This window comes from Nymphalis io, chromosome 27 (genome assembly GCF_905147045.1).
Source record: "Nymphalis io chromosome 27, ilAglIoxx1.1, whole genome shotgun sequence".
Taxonomy (NCBI): Eukaryota; Metazoa; Arthropoda; class Insecta; order Lepidoptera; family Nymphalidae; genus Nymphalis; species Nymphalis io.
Window position 1 is genome coordinate 1,931,045 of NC_065914.1, and position 23,515 is coordinate 1,954,559.

A 23,515-nucleotide genomic window follows, 5' to 3' on the forward strand; every position below is an offset into this window, starting at 1 on the left:
GCCACAATACATTAGTAAAAACCGCACCCAAATCCGTAAAGCCGTTTTGAAGATTAGCGTGCACAAACGCACGGACAAAAATTGTAACAATTGTTGGTTCGACGCAATAGTTGATAAAGACCCCCGATAATAGTTTTACTCAAATATCTGCCATGTACAGACAGCGATAAGCTACAATTTTATAATATGTTTAGACTTATTTAATTATTATTTAAACTAACAATTAAAAAAGTTTATAATCATAAATAATTCCCCGTTAAAAATAAGTTTATAACATGAATGCAATAAAATGTTCTACCGAAAAATGTGTCCTCAATAGGTGGGAAAAACGGCTCTTCAAATAACGTCAGTCGAGAAGTCGAAAGTGTTGGGTTTGCCAGTTCTCTTGAACGACGTTTACTACGTTTCGGAGATTGACGAGGTGAGTGTTTCCATCACAACTAAGAATGTAGTAAAAATAATACTTTGATTGATTTTCGTCTGATCGGCTTTGGTCTTGGTAACTATACTTGACAGAAAATGGCCAATCAGATTATAGTGCGCAAGTATGTGCGTAAATCAAAGTGCACTCTCGCTTATGTCAATCCAAGGTCAATTTTTTTAGTATAAAAATGCAAATAAAATAGAAACGTAATAAATTTGTCATGGTAGAATATTTGACGAGTAGGGTTCGCACAAGGTCCTTCCACTAATGAAAATGTTCTGAATTACAGGTGTATCTCGTGGACGACAAACAGTTCTCGCTGTCCATCATCAACGAGTGGACCCCTCTGAGCTTCATCCACGACGACTGTAAGAACATCGTGCAATCCATCATACATATCCGGCACAGCTGGGAGCTGACACAGCCTGTAAGTCACTTGTGTGATTTATTACTATATATATGTCTTCATTTTAGGGTCTATTGATAATTTATAAGATCATTTTATTTCGTTTTAGTATCATTGTTAATTGGTTTTTAGTTAGTGATAGAAAAATTTTTCTTTTTTAAAATAGGTAGGCGAATAAGCAAAGGGGCTCTTGGTGTTAGGTGGTCACCGCCGCCCATAGGTATAGATGCCGTAATAAATTTTAACCGTTTCTAACATCGCCATTGCGCCACCATTCTAGGGGACTAAGATGTTATGTCACTTGGAAACGTTTATCATAATAGTTGTAAGCACCTTTGTAATAAAAAATTGAAAATCTGTATTACTAAGACTTAGTAAATAAATTTGTACATAAAATTGATTTCAATGTTAGTATATATTATGTAGCGTTATAAAATAAAAGATACTAATTTGGCTATGTCTTGATGTGCCAGGACTCGGTGACGGTCCACCAGAAGATCCGGCCCAAGGACGTCCCTGGCACGCTGCTGAACATGGCGCTGCTGAACCTCGGCTCCAGCGACCCCACGCTGCGGACGGCCGCCTACAACCAGCTGTGCGCGCTCACCGACACCTTCCACCTCAAGATCGAGGGGCTGCTGCTGGAGACCTCGGGTGAGTCCAGCGCGAGGCGATGTTATTTACCACTTAAACGTAAATCAAAGTTCGCATTATTTTTTCTTAAATTATTTCAGAAAGGCAGACGAGCAAATATGCTTGTTGGTAACTGGTCATCTTTACCCGTAGACACTGGCACTGTAAAAAATATCAACAATTCTGCTAACGTCAATATTGTACCTGTAATTACACTCACTACTTAAACCGAAATACAACAATATTCAGTATGGGTGCTAATATGAAACGAGAGAAAGTTACTTACCCAGACGGGCGTAAAAAAATCCCTACCACCGTCCGTATATAGATTGTATAATTTATTTAATGATATAATAATTTCAACAGGACTCTGCATTCCTTCCAACAACACGATCTTCATAAAGACGGTCAGCGAGAAACTCGCTCACAACGAACCGCACCTGACCCTCGAGTTCCTGGAGGAATGTATACAGGTAAACATATTGGAAATATATTGTTACGGTCATTCGTACATTATCATTCGTTCATTCGCCCATTACATTCATTCAATATTCGAAGACTTGACAGTTGACCGTCAGCCAATCGTGAGTCATCCTTTTGGTTGGAAAGGACGCGTGTCGATTGGAGCTTGAAATATATAATAAATATAATTGTGGAATTATATTTCTGGTGTTATTTCTAAATTCCTTCCGAGCGTAAAACTGTTAAAAAATAATGTATTGGGTTTTTTTTGTCTTGTTTGGAGGATATTGTAGGTAGATAGTGCGCGCCTGTGTTTTTTTTTTACGGTTAAGCATTGTAATGTCTTCTGCGCAGTTTCCTATCCGTACAGCGATCCCTTAAAGCATCATATGATAGAAACTTAACTATGAGAATGAAAAACTACATATATAAACGCATATAATGAAATAGATTAATTATAATTTTAACGTAACCTTAACGGTTTTATTTATATTTTCAGGGTTTCCGAGTATCGACCATTGAGCTGAAACATTTGTGCCTAGAATACATGACGCCTTGGTTGCCTAACTTAGTCAGGTATGTTAATTATCACTTTCACTCACACCTCACTATATATTTCACACTTTACTTTATATTAATATAATACTCGTTACGTAGCTTTACAAACGTCGTCTAGCAGTACTATTCCGTAAGAACCGACTTCGTATCTCACTCTGAAATGTTGACCACCGTTATATTTAACATTAATATCAAGTCGGCGTTTTTGAATTGTTAAAATTATACCATTGGTTACAACTTATGTACTTGATGCTACTATTGTCGCAATAATGTTCTGGCAGCCATTTTGTTTAGCAACTCTTCCTTTCCTTCCATTGTAGTTGTGAACAGTGAATCTGACTTTTGATAAATTATTAATAATTTTCATCAGTAGTTTTGGCGGGGGGTAACGAGATGGTGACTACTTCCCATAAATTGTTCCATTTGCTTATTCACCATATAGGATATAACATAAAAGTGGTTTTTACAACATCTCTTCTATTCTTATTCTATTGATATAAGAGTAAATATCCTCTAATAATAATAATATCGTGGGACATTACTCACACACGGCCACCTGATCCCAAACTAAGCAGAGCTCGTACTATGGAAACCAGACAGCTGATATACTACTTTTCTTTTGTAAATACGTACTTATATACACAATTATCGTCACTCATTAGTATAATAATACTTTAATAAAACTGTAATCGGCGCAAGAACTCTATACATGCAGTGTTTGCTTTCAAAAGGGTGTACAACAAATGTTCCTAGTTTTAGTACACAATTCATTACGACATAATGTATGTAGCATCCGCTAGCAAACCTTTAATAAATACATAATTACACCCAGACTCAGGACAAACATACATGTTCATGCACACAAATGTCTGTACTGGATGGGAATCGAACCCACAACCTTTGGCATGAAAGTATCTACCAACCAAAACCAAAATTGGATATATAAGAGTGTTTTTTTTATAACATACACATGTTATAAAAAACACTTTTGAACAATCAATCAATCAATCATCAGCCAATCATCGTCCACTGCTGAACATAGGCCTCTCCCAAGGTGCGCCAAAGCTCCCGGTCCTACTTACTAAAATGTATTTATTAATAACACTTAAGTTCGTCAATAACACCCAAAAGGTACGAAACTGCTCAGTCATGTATTTATTTTTAGATTTTGCAAGCTGCCCGATCAAAAGCAAGTTGGCCAAATTTTAGAAAAACTGATCACTCTAACCATTGAGGAGACGGAAATGTTCCCCTCGGTGCAGGCTAAGATTTGGGGCACCATCGGCCAGGTGCCCGAACTGATCGATATGGTGCTGGACAGCTTCATAGAGCGAAGCGTCAACTCTGGTGTGTATAACGAACGAGCTGATAGTTAAATGGTGTAAATGCCAAGTTTCCCAAAGTTGGATTAGACTGACGAAAAGTCCAAAATAACTTATATCGATTTTTAATTAATAGCAACTTCGCCGACATTCAAAACGTCATTTTAAATCTCTATAATGATATCTTAACCGATGATCGTGGTTTCAAACCCGGGCAAGCAACACGTGCTTTTTCATGTGCTTAATTTGTAATTATAATTCATCTCGTGCTTTACGGTGAAGGAAAACATTGTGAAGAAACCTGCATGTGTCTAATTTCACTGAAATTCTGCCACATGTGTATTCCACTAACCCGCATTGGAGCAGTGTGGTGGAATAAGCTCCAAACCTTCTCCTCAAAAAAAAAAGACAGGAGGCCTTTAGCCCAGCAGTGATATCGCGTCAATTCAAGGTCAAACTTGTTTATTTGTCTTTACTCCTTCTGTGGTTTGGATAGACTATAGACTCCAATGACCGTATAAGCTTATATATATAACCTGGTGTCCTGAAACAGTCGACCGTGTTTTTTTTATTATTTCGAGATACCTAATGTAAACTTTCTTAATTTCGAAGGTATTAAAATTCAAACATTCTTCTCCGTCTTAACAGTTTTATTATTTTAATATAACTCAATATTATCCACAGTGGTAATACAATTTGTTTTACAACTCAAAAATTACCGTTCCTCTTTTTTAAAAAAACCAAACAATGCGAGCCTCTTGCTAGTACTCAACTGACTAATCATAATATAATATTTTTCGGAACCGGTAGTCAAAATAGAGCTACTAAATAATAAAAGTACGAAATATTTAAATATACAATATAAAAAATAAACAAGCAAAAATCACGTTTTGTAGTAAATATGACAATAATATAACTTATTAAATTCTTTTCATAATGCAGACTTATTTTAATGGGCACGGCTATTCTTTACAAAATGCTCAATAGTTATTTGAAATTACAATATGATTATTTTATCAAGCTAACAATTCGTCCATCCTGATAAGTTTCGCGTCCCCGCGAAGAATACAAATTTATATGGTGTTTACATTCGATTACATATATAACTACTAGTATGTTCTTACAAACACATGTTTATTTATTATATATAACGGTAATAACACAAACATAGGATAATTGGATAAATTAAATTTACTATTCTAAAATCACTCATTCCTATAGTTACTGTGCACTTTGCACTTCACAAGTAGTGTATCGTCTTAGCAGTACATACTTACCTCCGTGCACATTGCACTTCTCGTAATAATCGCTCATAGCGTTTTATTGATATGCGCGCATAGCACTTCAAACATTATGTTCGCTCATAGCGTTTCATATGGGTTAATTATGTGCACCTTGCACTTCAAAATTATTTTGCTCATAGCAAATTAACATTAATGTACAATTCTAAATTAGTAAAAAAATATATATATATACAAACTCAAAAATAGAATTCCAAATAAAATTACTATATTTATTTTACATTTCTTATTTAGATAAACAAATCATTATTGTACTTGAATTATTACAATACACATTTACACAAAGTATTATTGTTTATCTTTCACGACACTATGCTTTATAAATACACGAAACACCCGCAAACAAAAATATAATCGACCACAATAAAATTTTAAAACCAATGAGTTTAAAAAAGTTACAGAAACTGTAAACGAATGGACAAAAAAAATTAAGCTCGTTGAATCATCAATTGTCATGTGGTCATGGATCAAGTTAATAATTTTGACAAGGAAGTTACAAAAATACATAACATCGAATTGGAGTTAAATGAGCTAAAGAATTCTATGAAAGATTTAAAAGATAGCCATTACAAGAGTGAACAATGGGTTCGACGTTCAAATATCCAAATTAGTGGAGTTCCCCAAAAGAAAGGCGAAAACCTTATACAGTTAATAAAAGTGCTCGCTGATAAGTGCAATTTCCCTTTGAACCCGGTTACTGACATAGACTTTATCACAAGAGTAGCGACTAAGAATGATTCCAATGACATCAGGCCTAAACCAATTATTTTAAAAATGCAAGCTCGTTACAAAAAAGACGAGTTTTTTGTCATTGCTTCGAAAATTAAAAACTATAAGAGCTTGCGATATAGGATTTTCAGGAATGCAAAATCAAATTTACGTTAATGATCACCTTTCTACTCGCAATAAAACTTTATTCAATGAGGCAAAGCGTAAGTCAAAGGAAAAGGGTTATTTGTTTTGTTGGGTACGTAACTGCACGATTATGGTTAGACGCAGAGAAAGCTCGCTTGTCCTGCACATCACTTCTGAAGATTGTTTAAAAAAAATCGTATAAGTGCGAAATTGTTTTATTTAAAACATAAGTTTCAAGTGTCTAATTTTATTTTGTTAGTATTTTTTCATAACTTTACTTTTTTAGTTAATGTCCATTTTCATGACTTTTTTAGTTATTATTTTATTGTTAGTGTTGTATATTCTTTTATGATTTTATTCGTTTTATCTGAGCAGCGTTCATTGCGGGAATCATTTATTTATGACTTATTAGAAATAGAAACTATGAAGGAATTTTTATTACAGATATGTAATATATACAATTATTATTTGTGTTTTAAGTATTCAACATGTTCTTAAATATTTTTTATCAAAACGTCCGAGGTTTACAGACTAAAACTAATCAATTTTATAAAAACGTGCTTAATTGCGATTATGACATTATTTGCCTAACAGAAACTTGGCTTTTACCTGGAATCTTTGACAGTGAATTATTTGATGCTCGATATAATGTTTATCGTAACGACCGTGATTACGAGCAGTTAGAAATGACAAAGGGAGGTGGTACTCTGATAGCGGTCCGTCGCGAAATTGATGTTGATGTGAGAAATGTTCAGTTGCCTAATTTTCCTAGTGCTGAAGTCACTTATATAAAAATTATAACTAAACGCGGTATTATTAGGAAAATTCTGCATCTTTTTTGTTGTTACTTTCCACAGAATAATTCTCAAACGGATTCACAGCTTAATTTTTTTGAATTTATGTCTGATTTGATTATAGAAAATTCACAAGATGATATAATTATTACAGGTGATTTTAATATACGAGATGCTGTTTGGTCATTAAATAATAATAATTCAATTTATATTTTAAATCCCTCGGAATGTCTCCTTGTACATCAAATATTTGTTTTTATGAATTTTACTGGATTACAATAATTAAATTATATTCTTAACTTAAATAACAGGCTCTTAGACTTAGTACTTTCCAATCTGAATTGTAACATATCTCGTGTGGACCCTTTATCAGATGAACATCATCCTTCCCTTTGTATTAAAGTTGATATGAATACCATTGAGCGAAATTTAAATCCAGCTATTCGTGTTGTACGTCGCTTTCACAGCGCTGATTATGATAAAATTAATTTTGAATTAGCTAAAGTTAACTGGCAACACGAATTTAAAAACAAAGATATTAGTCAGGCAGTTGATACGTTCTATCTTATCGTAAATCACATTATAGAGACATTTGTCCCGTCTAAGTGTATAAATGAGATCAATAAATATCCACGCTGGTTTACGCGACCCTTGATAAAATTAATTAATAAAAAATTAAAATTCCACAAAAAATGGAAAATTTATGGCCAACAAAACGATTATAACAAGTTCTCTGAATTACGACTACAATCAAAAAACTTAGAAGGAACGTGTTATAATGAGTTTCTGGAACGAGCAGAGAATAATATTCGTTTTAGCTCAAAACAGTTTTGGTCCTATATAAAGGCTAAAAAAGGTCATACATCTGTACCTAATGTAATGTATTTTAACTCTCAAGTTGGATACAGTGGACACGATATAGCAAATATGTTTAATTCTTATTTTCATTCAGTTTTTGAGGATAATAGTGGAAATCAAACAATGGATCACTATTCTACTAGCGCAAATCAGACTATCATCAGCTCTATCGAGATTGTTGACAAAAAAGTAGAACGATATTTATCGAACATAGATACATCCAAGGGTTATGGTCCAGATGGAATACATCCCATTTTCCTAAAAAACTGCAGTAAAGTGTTATGTGTGCCTTTAACAATGCTTTTCAAAAAATCATTGGACAACGGATTATTACCAACTATTTGGAAAAAATCTTTAATTACGCCGATTTATAAGTCTGGAAATAAAAACGATATAAAAAACTATCGCGGTATTTCTAAATTGTCAGTTATTCCAAAACTTTTTGAAAAGATTGTCTATGATACGATATTTCCATTATTAAGGCCTCTACTTACCTGTAACCAACATGGTTTTATTAATAAGCGATCCACTGAGTCCAATCTGTGTGAGTTCTTGCATACAGTATTGAGTGCTATGGAAGTTGGTTTCCAGGTAGATGTCGTATACACTGATTACTCGAAAGCATTTGATAAGATATCGCACAATTTGTTATTACAAAAACTTAACAACATCGGTATACATGGTGACCTTCTACGTTGGCTTACATCTTATCTCCGCGAAAGATCTCAAGCCGTTGCTATTAAAGGATATACGTCTAGTTTTATTCCTGTAACATCGGGTGTACCACAAGGTTCTCACCTTGGCCCTTTACTTTTTAACATTTTTATTAATGACGTAACTAATTGTTTCAAAAATTCTAAAACTTGAGAATTTTTATACGCTGATGACACTAAAATTTTTAAGATAATAAAAAATAATCAAGACTGTTTTCATTTACAAGAGGATTTAAATAAATTAGGACAATATTGCATTGCTAATAATTTGCAGCTTAATGTTGACAAGTGCTGTGTAATTACATTTTCGAAAAAAAAAGAACAAATAATTTTTGACTATTCCATATTTAATACTAAATTAAAAAGGGTAACCGAGGTGAGAGACCTTGGGGTACAACTAGACAACAAACTTATATTCGATAAGCATATTGAGGAAATAGTGATGAAGTCGTATAAAATGCTTGGATTTATCTTTCGGCAAGGGGCAGATTTTAAAAATATTCATACCTTTGTAATTTTGTACAATGCTTTCGTTAGATCACATTTAAAGTATGCGTCAACAGTTTGGAATCCACAATATGCAAAATATGTCAACTTAATTGAAAATATACAAAACAAATTTATCAGGAGGTTGCGATACAAATTTACTTTTCCTGACTCTGTTTTTATGCCACTTGAAGAACGTAGAGAACAAAGAGACCAAATGTTTCTTTACAAAATATTAAATAATTTAATTGATTCTCCATATCTGCTCAGTGAGATTTTATTTAAGTGTCCTCGTTTTAACGCTCGCACTCAGGATACTTTTTCAATACCCACTTATAAAACTAATTATTTCAAAAATTCTTTTATTCTAAGATCTTGTAATAGTCATAATAGAAAATACAACCACATTGATCTGTTTAAAAATAGTTTAAGTAAATTTTATAATCTTGTGAAAAATACTTATTAGTAATTAACCATAACCATATTTACGTTAAAATTTTACTTTATCATAAATAGTTATATTTTATGTAACATCAAAATTAGTCCACTTCCCTGTTAAAACAGTAGTGGAAACTTAACTGGCATAAGTGTTAAAATATGATTATTATATTAAGTTGTAATATACGATATGCTGTATGTTTCCCTAATAAATAAATAAATAAATACATAAATAAATTAATCATCAGTATTCTCGCTAGTAGACGATTCACTATCCTGGGAATTAAAACAAAGCCAAGGATGTATTTTATCAACTGAGTATATACCCTTATACTTTGTACCCCCTTTTTTTGTAATTGGAGTATCTACTACCTCAAATCTATCGTGATCCATAATTTTTGTTATTCTGTATGGCCTGAACACTTTGGTAATAACTTTCTACTTCTACCTATGGTATGAGTTGTTCTTTCAACTCTTACCAAATCCGCAACTTTAAAATCTAACGGTTTTTTTCTCTTTTTATCATATCTATTTTTCTGTTTTTCTTGTGATATTTTTGTATGTTCATCTACTTCATCATCCCTCATCTTACGTAAACTGTCATGTATGTTGCTTATTTCATTTTCATCAGGATTGCTTTTGATTATGTCTTCATCTATTTGCGAAATGAGTCTACCTTCATTAATTCCAGTAAGCTTAGAATTAGATTAAATCCGAATAAAACTTCAATAGGAGTTTTGCCCGTACCTTTATTAACTGTATTATTTAATCCCCATTGTACCTGTAATAATCTGTCATCCCAAAGTCTCATCTTTACCGTGATTTTGTGAGGCTAAGGAGTCCAAAATAGTCCGATTATATCGCTCTACCTGGCCATTTGCCCTAGGTGAAGCAACTGCATTCTTTATGTGATGAACTCCTACTTCAGTAAGAAACTTTTTAAATTTCAAACTTGTAAATGACGTGCCCCTATCACTAATTAGCCGTTTCGGTAAACCAAACGTTCCAAAATAGTCCTTAAGAACTGTAATAGTGGAAGTGGATTAAGTATTTTTAACCGCCTTCAAAACAATAAATTTTGTGAACGTCTCTACTATAACCAAGATGTAACAATTCTTCCTTTTTGATTTTACAAATGGTCCAACATGATCAATATGAATAGTATGGAAGGGCGTAGTTTCTTTAGGGATCGGGTGCAAATGCCACCTACAGCCCTTCGGCACCACCCATCTCAATCCATCCTCAGTTATTTTATACACTCTCTCTCGTTTAAGGACAAAATTCTTACGTATCTCTAACAAGTTCTCAAATTCTTTATCAGAAAGAATTTTTTTTATGCGTTGTATTTCGGAGTCCTCTAGCTGTACCGTCGTTAACCAATCATCTGTTATAGTCATTATATCTGAAGCGTCAATAGCTTGAATTATCCCTGCGCCTTCCATTGTTGGATTCCTACTCAATGCATCAACATGTATCATACCTTTGCCAGATTTATATACCACATTACAGTCATATTCTTGAATCAAACTCCACCAACGCGCCACTCTTCTAACCATATCTCGTTTTAAAAACGTCGGAAAGAACTGGCTAAGCCGATAAACTGTCTGATATTATGTACGTCTTTGGGCTTGGGAAAATTTTTGACGGATTCAATTTTATTAATTCCTGGTCTTACGCCTTCGCTGGAAATTTCAAAACCTAGGTAGTCAACATTATTTCGGAAGAAGTAACATTTTTGGGGGTTTAGGGTCAATCCCGACTCTCTAAGTCTTTCAAGTACGATTTCTAATCTCTTAATACCTTCTTCAAACGATGTACTAGGTACCAAAATGTCGTCCATATACGCTAATGCGATGCTATATCGTAAATTGCCCAGAACCAAATTAACAGTTCTCTGGAAAACGGTCGGTGCATTAGCTAATCCGAAGGGCATTCTATTAAACTCAAATTGCCCATCAGGTGTTACAAACGAACTTTTACTCTTACTTTCTTCAGCCAGTGGAATTTGGTAATATCCCGACGCCAAATCTAAAGCACAAAAATATTTATTTCCCGCTAATCTGTCAATTTGGTCCTCGATACGAGGCAACGGGTAATGTTGCTTAATCGTTTTCTTATTTAGTGCGCGATAATCAACACAAAGGCGTTTATCCCCAGTTTTCTTTCTCACTAACAAAACGGGATTTGCATATGGCGATTGAGATTCCCGTACAATGTCATATTTCAAGAGTTCTTCGAACATGATTCTAACTTCTTCGCGTTCTGAGTGGCTCAATCTATATGGTCGATAAACAACTGGTTCTGAATCCTTTAAGTGAATATTCATTTCTGCAATCGTTGTATGTCCTAGTTCCGACAAGTCCTTAGCAAAACAATTGCGGTACTGGTTTAATGTTTGTAATAATTTAAGTTTCTGTCTTTTATCGAGATTTTCATTAATGTTAAGGTCATCCAATGTAAGTGGAGTTTTAGCATGGTGATCTTGTACATCTTGTATTCTATTAATACTTTTAAAGTTTTTATTTATTTCCATAATACAGGCACGAACTAGGATTTGACCCTCTTTAAAATGAATTAATTTATTTTCATAGTTCAGAATAGTTAAATGACCACTACCGTTTTTGATATTGTAAGTACCAATCATTATATCATATTTTAAGCGACGACCATTTTCAACAAAAACCATTCCACTAAAATTTGTATTGATGAACACCTTTACAGAAATACAACCTTCAGCCATAACAGTCTTTAGAGATCTTAAAACCGCCTATCGTATCTCACTCGCCTATCGGTAATCAATAATTCTTTACTAGTTTTAAATACCCATAAGTGTGGTTGCTCCGTGGCAGTCTGTCCAATAAGTAGGTCATGATTTAGATAATTATCAGGTACCACAACTGCCTCTACTGTAATTTTTGCATTGTCAATACTTCACGAAATTTTAATTTTACCTAAGGCATTCACGTATGTATTACAAAACCCTTGAGAGATGGTAGATTATTTACTTGCCACTTTTCGCGTGGTACTATTCCTTTCATGACGGATTCTTTTATCAAAGTACACTGACTACCAAAATCTACGTACCCCGTTAACTGTACATCATTAACTGTTATACTCTTGATAAATTTGTCGTCTTCTCGCATGTCAGTACTGGTCTCTAGTCATAATGTTCTAACTTCGGCTTTATTTACCCAAACGCTCCTATTACATTCAGGATCATCATGACCAATGCGTTTGCACTTTTGACATTTAATAATAGGCTTTTGACATCCCGATACTACATGACCTGTTTCATGACAGTTAAAACATTTAAATGGCCTTCCTAAATCATTCTTAATTGGTTTATGTGGATTTCCAGTTACAGAACGTACCGGTTTTTTATTGAAGTTGTCTAATCGCTCATGCTTAACACCCCTCAAATAACCCAATAGTTTATCAGCATTCTCGAAGCCTACTGCCTCTGCCCCGTATCGCACCGACCTATCGTCTATTCCATAAACAATGCAATTAACAGCGTTCCTTCCCACTATCCCACATCGATTCAAGGCTATTAATTTTTCATAGTAGTACTCTTCTAAATCATTTCCAAATTTTGCTCTTTTTGCTAACATTTCTGTAAGTAAATGGCCATAATTTTCGTATGACGGGAAGGTAGATTTCAATTTTGCGACCCATTCGTCCCATGTAATCAAAACTTACTGGTATTTACTGGTGGTAGGGCTTTGTGCAAGCTCGTCTGGGTAGGTACCACCCACTCATCAGATATTCTACCGCAAAACAGCAATACTTGATATTGTTGTGTTCCGGTTTGAAGGGTGAGTGAGCCAGTGTAATTACAGGCACAAGGGACATAAAATCTTAGTTCCCAAGGTTGGTGGCGCATTGGATATGTAAGCGATGGTTGACATTTCTTACAATGCCAATGTCTAAGAGCGTTGGTGACCACTTACCATCAGGTGGCCCATATGCTCGTCCGCCTTCCTATTCTATAAAAAAAAAAACTGATGGCTGCCCTTCGTACCATTTTTTTGCAGTACCAAATAGCTTTGGTAGAGCGTAATGAGCAGTCTGTTTGTTATCCCAACTATAACTCTCAGAGCATTCTTTTACTTTATGCAGCCATGTATCAATTGTTTGATTTTTTTATTTAGGATCAAATTCTGGAACTACATTGTTATTCGTAAAACCATCTTTATTTTGTGGTTGTATAGCAGAAATAGATTGTAAGGACTCTTTGATACATTTGAGTAATTCACTATTAACATCACGGACTGAACTACATGATGTATTAACTCTTTCTCTACAAGGAGTCTTTAATCTGCGACGCTTTTGCCTACTACTACTACGATGATCTATTAGTTTATCTATCGGTCCACGTAACTGCGTGTCCAAGGGTGGTGTACGCTGTAGTGGAGATGTTACAACTGACCTGCTTCGACTTCTTGCCTGGGGCTCCCTTGGAGGTGATCTTCTTGATCTGCGACGCTCGATGTCACGACGATCAGCGTAGAGCTCTGCTGGTGAACGATGACGTTGCCTCGAGCCTCGAGCACGCGTCCGGGATCGGCTGTGTTTCGCAATACCTCCCAGCACAATGCTGTGATGCCTCCCAGTTGACCTCCGTCTACTATTGGCCCGACCACGAGGCATTTTCACTCGATTGTACTGCACCCACTGATTCTGAAATAATTATAACAACAAGTATCTATTTTGTAAAATTAAGTTAATTGTACGAAACACAATTTTTAGTGACAACTGAGTAAAGTACATAAATTGATAACTTAGCAAAATGGCATAGTTAAGTTTTCAATTTCGTCATATATGCATATTTTAATTATAATTTAGTATTTTATTAATTATAATTTTTATTGATAGGGCAAACTGTATTATTTTATGTTTGTTTGTAAAACAATCATAAATTCTAGTATCCTTCTAACCTATACTATTATAGACAAACTAATTTCGTTACCAGTTAAATGATTATAACAAGAAGATACTGTTTATTTAGAATTACACAGTTAAAGTAGTCTAATTATGATATACCTTACAAGAAGTATTCAAATTCATCAATTACTATCAATAATCTCACTTCATCATAGAGTAAACCAAAAAAAAAATTTTTTTTATACCATTGTTTTGAACAAAAATAACTAACTAAAAGTTTGTACTTTTAATAGATAAATAATTAAATTTAATCGTTACATACCTTGATGCAGGCGTATGATCACACCAGAGTAATAGAATCTCACCAGTATAGCCCGATGTAATCCCACTTCAGAATTGTAAACTTTCTTAATTTCGAAGGTGTTAAAATTCAAACATTCTTCTCCGTCTTAACAGTTTTATTATTTTAATATAACTCAATATTATCCACACTGGTAATACAATTTGTTTTACAACTCAAAAATTACCGTTCCTCTTTTTTAAAAAAACCAAACAATGCTAGCCTCTTGCTAGTACTCAACTGACTAATCATAATATAATATTTTTCGGAACCGGTAGTCAAAATAGAGCTACTAAATAATAAAAGTACGAAATATTTAAATATACAATATAAAAAATAAACAAGCAAAAATCACATTTTGTAGTAAATATGACAATAATATAAATTACAACTTATTAAATTCTTTTCATAATGCAGACTTATTTTAATGGGCTAGCCGTGCCCAAAAAAGCCGTGTTCTTTACAAAATGCTCAATAGTTATTTGAAATTACAATATGATTATTTTATCAAGCTAACACTAAATTATTCCTTTTATTCTAATTAACGCTGCATACATTATTAGTTTTTAATATATTTTAAAATGTTTCAGAGTGGTTCATCAACATATAATAATAAATTATATTATTACTGAAAATGGAATGTTTTTCCTTTTTTTTAATTAAAAATAACATTCAAACAGTATTATTATATTATATTGGTCTATTAACTAGCGTTTTAAAAAGCTATAGAGCTTTAAGTGATGGGTTCAAGCCCCGGTAGGACCAATAAAATTAATTTGGTTATTAAGAAGTTCTTAAGTCACGCGTGTATTGCTGTTGTATTGCTGCGCACATGACCTCGGCTTCCTGAGTGTCGTGGAGAGTAGTGTGTGCGCAGAAACGTGCATTAATTTGTTAAGTCTCTGATAGTATGACCGCTGTAACGTAAATCCGTCATCACAACAATGATGGCAATATTCAAAGCATCTTAAGTACCTTCTGAGGAGTTTGTCTACGAGTTCGTAAATAATCATACGTGATTTAAGGTCTCGGATCTCCAATGGTCGAGATAATGGCGGATACGGCGGTAGCCTTGGCCTCCGCGAACGTTCAGCTCGTATCTAAGAAAGTTATCGACAGAATGTATAGTGTGAGTCATTATTTTAACTATTTGAAAATAGAATACATTTTTTTTAAAAAAAATTTTTTTCATTTATTTTATTTTTTAAACATTTGTTTATACTATAATAGTTTTTCGTAATTACAACCCGCATGAGATAACTCGAGAGTTCGCTCGGATGACATGCGTACTGTTACACCCCTACTTTACATGGGATAAAGCTGAGACTAACATTGCAAAGCGAGAATAAGCTCCAAACCTTCTCCTCAAAAAGGAGAGAAATCCTTAGCCCAGCAGTGGGACATTCACAGGCTGTTACTGTAACATTGCAAAGGCTCAGCAGGAGTCAGTCTCTTCCCAAACACGCTCGCGACGTTTGCCTAAAGATCAATTTACTATTATTCTAAATCATAATTATAATTCTATTTCCATATTTAATAAACACTAATAAGCTTATAATCCATATTTTATTTTTTTAAACTCGGGTCAAGAGGCTCGTTGTAACAGTACCATTTGCTAATGGCACGGACGAGTCGCTGGCGCGTAAAGCGTGGGGTGGTCTGATTTCCTCGGTTCTCGAGTTAACTCTTGTGGGTAATTAATTAAATTTTAAGATGAGGGAGTTAACAATCGAGGGTCCCCAAAGACGGTAAATTGCGATTGTTCATATTTATGCCATTGATCAAAATGAAATAATGATCCTTTTACTATAGAAAGTACAGCATTTATGTATTATATATTAATATATTTGATCGCACAACACGAAGTATATAATCGTGCTGACGACGGGCTTAAAACAAATTCTCTACCAGACAACATGCCTTGGCCTAGGTGTAGGGAGTTGGTACTTGTGTATTAAAAAAATAAATTTACATAAAATACAAATTATTCAAATACACACGAAAATATATAAATATAAATGTATTATGTATTTAATATAACGTGAAATATGAACTGTTATGACTGCATAGAGTCAACTCTTGCAGGGCAATGCCTACGGTCTTACAACAAGATCACAGAAAACTATCAAATTTTATCTGTTGCCAAATTAAAAATAATACTTTAACTTAAATAACGCTGTCTTTAATGAATAAAGGGATTCGATTTTGATTTATTCAATAGCATAAACATTAACTATATAATTATAAGCCGCGCTCTATGAGAATGGGATGGACCTTTGTCAAACTCTAACCAAAATGACAGCGAAGGAGCAAGAAGGGGTATTGATAACCATGTATATATTGGTCTATATGTATGTTGAACTGCCAGAATAATTTCGCGTGATTGACTCTGACCCATTATATCAAATTACTAAAATAATCGTACTATTATTATAAATCTCCTGAGCAAAAATCCATACTAATAAACAAGTATCAACGTCTCGCGAGCATCGACGCGAGTTTGCCGATGTCTGACGTCACCGCTGGCGGTGGAGACGTATTCTATTTCCAAAAAGTCGGATCCCATTCTGATCGCGCGCGGATTATGCAATTGACCATCTCTGGGACCCTTGACATATACGAACGTCTATCATCCTGCAGGCTCTGTCCAAACTACTAAACAATACACTTAATCCTGAGACCGCAGCCAGAGTGAGTTTTTTTTCTTATTTTTTTTTAATACACTTTTATTTTTTTTATTGTTTTTTTGACATTTTTTTTTATTTTCTTACAACGTACAAACACATAGATTCAGTACAAGACCTAGTTGAAAAGTTTTTGTGGCAGAAACGTTACATATACGTTGCACTAAAAAAATTCTCTTATATTTTTCATTTAGCACGCATTGCTTCAATAAATCCACGATTAAATTCGAATAATGTCAAGTTTCTAATAATATTTTTTAATAGGCTGTAGATAAGACTTGCCTCTCGGCGAGGCCGATGCTGGAACAACATATGATGTGGGTTGATATTGCCATCCTCGCTAGATACTTGGTAAGTCCAATCCTAGACCAGATCCAGGTTTTGCGTCCACCTTCAACCAAAAGACGTCTTGATTAAGTAACCAGTGTCCGCCCAGTAGGCGAAATACGACCATAGACATTTTTCAAAGTTTGCGGAAAAATCTATGAAAATGTATTATTCGAATATTTTTACTGATAAAACTAAAACTTTTCAACAAAATCGTTGACTAACAAAGGAGAAAAAGCTATTGAACTGGTCTTTGCATGTTTATATATAGATAATATATTCTGTTTATTTTTTATTTATTAAGACAAACTCAGGTAAAGTCCATTTTTGTTTCTTGTCTATAAAAAAAACATTCGTGTCATAATTTGTTATTAAATAACAGATTAAACGAATGTTACCAAAATATATATGATTCAAGTATTTGATTGTCGTTTTACAATATACAATTGAATAAAAAGCCGAGCCTGGTGATGTGAAGTGGTTTGTGTTGCCGCCCAGATGATGCTGTCCTTCAACAACTGCCTGGACGTGGCGAGCCACCTGCCGTACCTGTTCCACATGGTGACGTTCCTCGTGTGCTCGGGCACCGTGTCCATGCGCGCCTCCATGCACGGGCTCGTCATCAACATTATACACTCGCTCTGCACCTGCAACTCGCCCAGCTTCTCGGGTGAGTGCCCCCGACTCGCTCGGGATGAGTCAAACGTCTTCTACCCCCGGTTCCGAAATAAACACCGCAAATCTTAGAAGAACCGGCGAAAGAATCTAAGTTTGTCTAAGCTAAGACGTTTTTGTCATTTTTTACAGTTATAGGTATTATACAATAGCAGAATTATATTTTTCATTTGCAATGGTCTGAAGGCGATCGTTTCAGTGTCAAAGCGTGCAATAATCTAAAAATCATCGGTTTTGTAATATCCTTTAGCAGACAAACTATTTAACGATTATTTTAGATTTGACAGTTAAATATTTTTGAAATGACGTAGGTAACTAATAACACAATATTATATAATAATAAGAAAATCAAAGCTTTGTTGTAGCCTGTTCTAAGTTGTAAACCCGCTGTGCTTGAACAACAAGAGATTCCAAGGTCAAGGTTCTATTAGTTCGAGAATGTTCGACATCAGAGTCAATCGTGGAACTTTCTCGAAATTTATCATTTATGATTCGTGCATTAAAAGTATTTATGTATTGTGAAATGTTTATTTCACAGAGGAGACGCGGCGAGTCTTAATGTTATCATTGGACGAGTTCGCTTTGCCGAAATTCTACCAAATGTTCGGTATATCTAAAGTGAAGTCAGCTGCCTTGACCGCGTTCAGAAGTCCCTACAAGAGACACATTGCAGATTGGTAAACAATTAACTTATACTAACAACTTTTTATTTAAAACATCTATAGGCGATTTGAAAGTGAGATACTACGAATAACGCTCACTTGTGCTGTCAAGCCCTTCGTCAGCTGATGCTCTTATTTATTAATTTATTAAAGGTCTTCAACGAAGGATACACATACAAGTCCAATACATTGTGGAATAATGTTTTAAAATATGTATACTCCTTCAATTATAGGAAACCACATAAACATAATACAATGACTAAACAGAATTAAAAAAAAATGACAAGAAAGTTATGAAATGGTAAGACGATATGGCCTGGTGGTTAGAACGCGTAAATCTTAACCGATGATCGTGGGTTCAAACCCGGGCAAGCACCACTGAATTTTCATGTGCTTAATTTGTGATTATAATTCATGTGTATTCTACCAACCCGCATTGGAGCAGCGTGGTGGAATAAGCTCTAAACCTTCTTCTCAAAAAGAGAGAGGAGGCCTTAGCCCAGCAGTGGGACATTAACAAGCTGTTACAGTTACTCAACAAATTAACATAGGAACTAGTTACGCAAACTTGCTCCAGGAAGATAGCTGACGTAGATTTCCCTCGAACCAAACAATAATGTGCATTTGTCGGGAATCCTAAATTGCAATTTAGAAATAAGTTTCTTTATTATAACTTTCTCACCATTATTATATTATAAAGCTTACATCGAGTAGGTTGTACATTTCATTGTAAAATTAACTTTAATTAATTAAATTAGTATTTGGTTCTTTTTCGGCCTTCCGACTGTAGCTAACGTAACTAGTAACGTAGAGTTAGAATAAAGAGCGACGGCTGATGATGGAACAGGGTGGCACCTTGTGATTGCGTAGCGTGTATATTATATACACCGTTGTTGGATATTAAAATATAATAATAATATGTATATTTTGTTAACGATACTCAGTTTTTTTATTTATTTTTTTGGTTTTTAATATTGTTATATTTATTATATTTGTTTTATGAGTACGTTTTGTTATGTTCAACAAGAAATGAACATTATCATTTATTAAGATAATTTGTGTTAAATAAATTTAAATCAATTCAAAAAAAATTGTTTTGCTAATGGTACTAAAATTGTTTTTAATTTTCATTTCCATTTTTTTTATTACTTGTCTTCATACATAGTTACTCTAGTATCCGATATTCGTAGCCTTCTGATCCTTAAGGACGAGTAACGAGTAATATAAGTAACGTCTCAAATACCACCAATACCACCAATCGTACAATCATAAGCAATATAGCAATTGTTAATCGTATAATTAATATTTCATTTAAACAAATCAGGTACTCAGAGCATTCGTACACTTGCTCGGAATTGAGTTGCGGAGCGCCTTCAGCATCCGGGGGTCTAGTGGGTGCCCTCACAGTGGCTCAGCCGGGCGGCTCGCAGTCTGACCGCGAACGTCTTCCACTACAGTCGTTGGAGGTCATCACAGACGCGTTACTCGAGATCATGGAGACGTGTATGAAGGATATACCGAACTGTGACTGGTTGAACACGTGGTGTGTGGAATATGTATATATCTTAGTTAACACTAACTAATAATAATAATATCCTGGGACATTATTCACAAACACAAACAACATGGACAAACAGACATGTTCATGCACACAAATGTCTGTCCTGGGTGGGAATCGAACCCACAACCTTGAGCATGATAGGCAAGTATCTACCAACCACGCCAACCACGCCTTTCTCTTCAACAACTTTATGATTTAATTTAAAATACATCATTGTACTGCGATCATTCCTTCTTAATGTAATATCTAATAGTGTTTCGGCAGTAAGCCGTGACGGCTACCGGCACGATGCCGTCATATCTTTGCCATCGCTTTCTACATGCACCCACGCGTGGCGCGTATACTCTATAATTCGCTGCCATATATTATTATAATAATAATAAGCAAAATATATTTATGAAAAAAACGAAACTATTATATGTTTTTATTTATTTTGTGCCATAATAATTCATCGACTCTCTTTAATTATCAATAATTTTAATAACCATCGGTTTATATGTTACAAATCTACCGGTCGTTCCGTTCCACGCAATTACAATAGCCGTGATTACGAGCTTACTTAAATATAGTAGAAACTACATGTAAAAACGCATTGTCATGTTTCTTTTTTTGAAAAATTGCGCGTAGGTATGAAACGGTCAAGATTTTGATGAACACTTTTGCTTGCAGGACATCTTTAGCGAACAAATATACATTTAGCATCAACCCGGCGCATCAGCCGCGTGCGTTGATCGTGTTCGGATGTATCAGTAAGTATAGAAAACTAATCTATGATCTATACACAGGGGGAGCAAAAAGATATTCGACCTTGCATTAACACTATATTGGTCGAAAACTCGAATATTCTATGTTATCCATTATAGTTTTGCGAACTATTTTATTTTATCTTATAACTTAATATTATTTATGATTGGAGATGTTATATCTCTAGTGTATTTAAATCACTGGCACACTCAGCTTTTAAACACCGACACACAACAAAGTATTGCCGTTTGAAGGTAGTGTATGTGATGAGTGGGTATCTACCCATACCGGCTTGCACAAAGCCCCACCACAAAGTGAACCATGTACCAGCTACTGCTGACTGAAAAAAAAAGTGTATTCACAATTAGAATCAGTAAAGTGACTAAGTATATCTTTGCTAGTTTGCTGATTCCTGCCGATGTTACAGGTAAGAACGTAACAGATGACGATATGAAGCAACTCCTGCACATACTCGTGATGGCATTGAAGTCGTTCAACGATCTGGCGCTGCTGGAGGCCATAATCATGTGCCTGACGAGACTGCAGCCACTGTTACACCCAGTAAGATATTTGTGGATAGTTTTATTACACAATGGGAAATTCACACTAAAGACTCGTAGTTAATCTAGTGAAGTTTAAAAGTATAGTTATAGTTCGTGGTTGATGGACTTAGATAAGTGCGTTTTTTATGGTTTGCATCAGTATGTCAGGTTTCATGGATACGCTCAAGATCATATAAAAAAGTTTGGTTACCTATTAACCGCCTATGAGTAATCAAACACCACTTTAAATAAAGAACTGTATTGAAAAACAATAAAATTATATAACAAAACATTTTATAATTCTGATTGAGGTTTTATACAGCGCGTTTTACTACTAGTGCCATCTACCGACATACATCGTAACTACGTATATTAATCGAACAAAGTTAATGTCCCCAAAGGACTATTAAGGGCGTCTTGGTGGTGTCATCTGTCCCATAGTTACACTGTCCCATAGTACAAGAAGTATGAACCATTTATTTACATTGGAATCTAAGATATTATGGCGCACTCTCCTTTCAAAACCAAACTTGCATAAAGCTTGCATAATGTTGACCAATCCTACCACTTAATAATTACCTAATAAATAATTAACAGCCAGTAAACGTCCCACTGATGGGTACAGGCCCTCCTCTCGAGAGGGCTTATTGGACACCGTACCGTACCGTAACAGCCTGTGAATGTCCCACTGCTGGGCTAAAGGCCTCCTCTCCTCTTTTTGAGGAGAAGGTTTGGAGCTTATTCCACCACGCTGCTCCAATGCGGGTTGGTGGACACGAGTTGCCAGAATTTCATGAAGCCATGATTTTCTTGAACCCGTAATCTCCCGTTACTATTCACGAGTTCCAGCCACTGGCGATCTCGGTTCTCTATATACATTGGTCATATTTTATCCCAACAGGAATCACCAATCCTCAAAGCGTTGTTCTGGGTGGCGTTATCCGTTCTACAGTTGGACGACCCGACGCTATACGCGGCCGGTCTCGCCCTGATGGAACAGAATTTACACACCCTGGACTCGCAAGGAGCTTTTGATAATAAAGTACGTGAAGCATTTATTATTATTTTTCTTCCAAATATTTTGGCAGTCTGACAAATGGGCCATCGGCTGGTAAGTGGTCACCACCGCTGATAGATATTGGCGCTGTAAGAAATATTAACCATCACCAACTGGCCATAAGAGAAAATATCACAGAAAAATCAAATCTTTTGATTACTTTGTTCAACATAGATTACACTTACTTATTGTTAGTCAAATTAGAAACTACTTCCGGTTCGAAAAAGAAATACGCTGAGAAGAACACCTGAGAAGAACCGAAAGAAACACGGCGGGTAATTTTATCATGTCTTGTTTACGAACTTTCAGTATAAAAAATAGCCAGCAGGCGATCGTTTCATTCCCACAACCATAAATTCACTAATTGTATAATAAACTTTTGTGCACAAGCGTTCGTTTAATTTTTTTTTAAATTAAGAACAGAAGCATTTCGTACGCTTTCTGGGATCCTGTTGTAGAACCGTATGCATTAGCTCATATAAATTGAAGCCGCAAGCCGCAGAGATGTATTCATGACATTTAATCATTTGTGTTCAACAGACATTGGAGGATGTATTGATGGAAACACGGGAGCCCTTCGAAAGGTACTTCAAGCTGCTCGATGACGCCGTCGGACTGAGGTGAGTACATTGTTAAATATATAATCGAACCCATTTGGTATACAGTAAGAAATAATTATTTATCATTTATTTTTTATTTACATAGAACGATATGTCACTAAAATATGAGAGGACACTGATTTATGTAATACAGGTCTTTGAGCCTAGCTCAGAAATCAGGGACTTCATT

General features: G+C 34.9%; 1 protein-coding gene across 5 annotated transcripts in view; it reads left to right on the plus strand.

Annotated features, from left to right (window-relative positions):
- LOC126778764 (neurofibromin-like) overlaps positions 1-23,515 on the plus strand; it is an 82,570-nt gene that overhangs the window by 38,784 nt on the left and 20,271 nt on the right. For 4 of the 5 annotated variants that reach the window (XM_050502383.1, XM_050502386.1, XM_050502385.1 and 1 more), the window contains exons 38-53: positions 320-421; positions 714-851; positions 1,304-1,484; positions 1,830-1,936; positions 2,425-2,501; positions 3,649-3,830; positions 15,500-15,603; positions 17,115-17,165; positions 17,423-17,509; positions 17,984-18,155; positions 18,699-18,837; positions 20,147-20,365; positions 21,053-21,132; positions 21,555-21,688; positions 22,571-22,711; positions 23,267-23,346. In XM_050502383.1, the coding sequence (XP_050358340.1) occupies positions 320-421; positions 714-851; positions 1,304-1,484; positions 1,830-1,936; positions 2,425-2,501; positions 3,649-3,830; positions 15,500-15,603; positions 17,115-17,165; positions 17,423-17,509; positions 17,984-18,155; positions 18,699-18,837; positions 20,147-20,365; positions 21,053-21,132; positions 21,555-21,688; positions 22,571-22,711; positions 23,267-23,346 (1,994 nt within the window). The remainder of the gene's footprint in view (positions 1-319; positions 422-713; positions 852-1,303; positions 1,485-1,829; positions 1,937-2,424; positions 2,502-3,648; positions 3,831-15,499; positions 15,604-17,114; positions 17,166-17,422; positions 17,510-17,983; positions 18,156-18,698; positions 18,838-20,146; positions 20,366-21,052; positions 21,133-21,554; positions 21,689-22,570; positions 22,712-23,266; positions 23,347-23,515) is intronic. The other variant, XM_050502387.1, reaches the window with a different exon arrangement.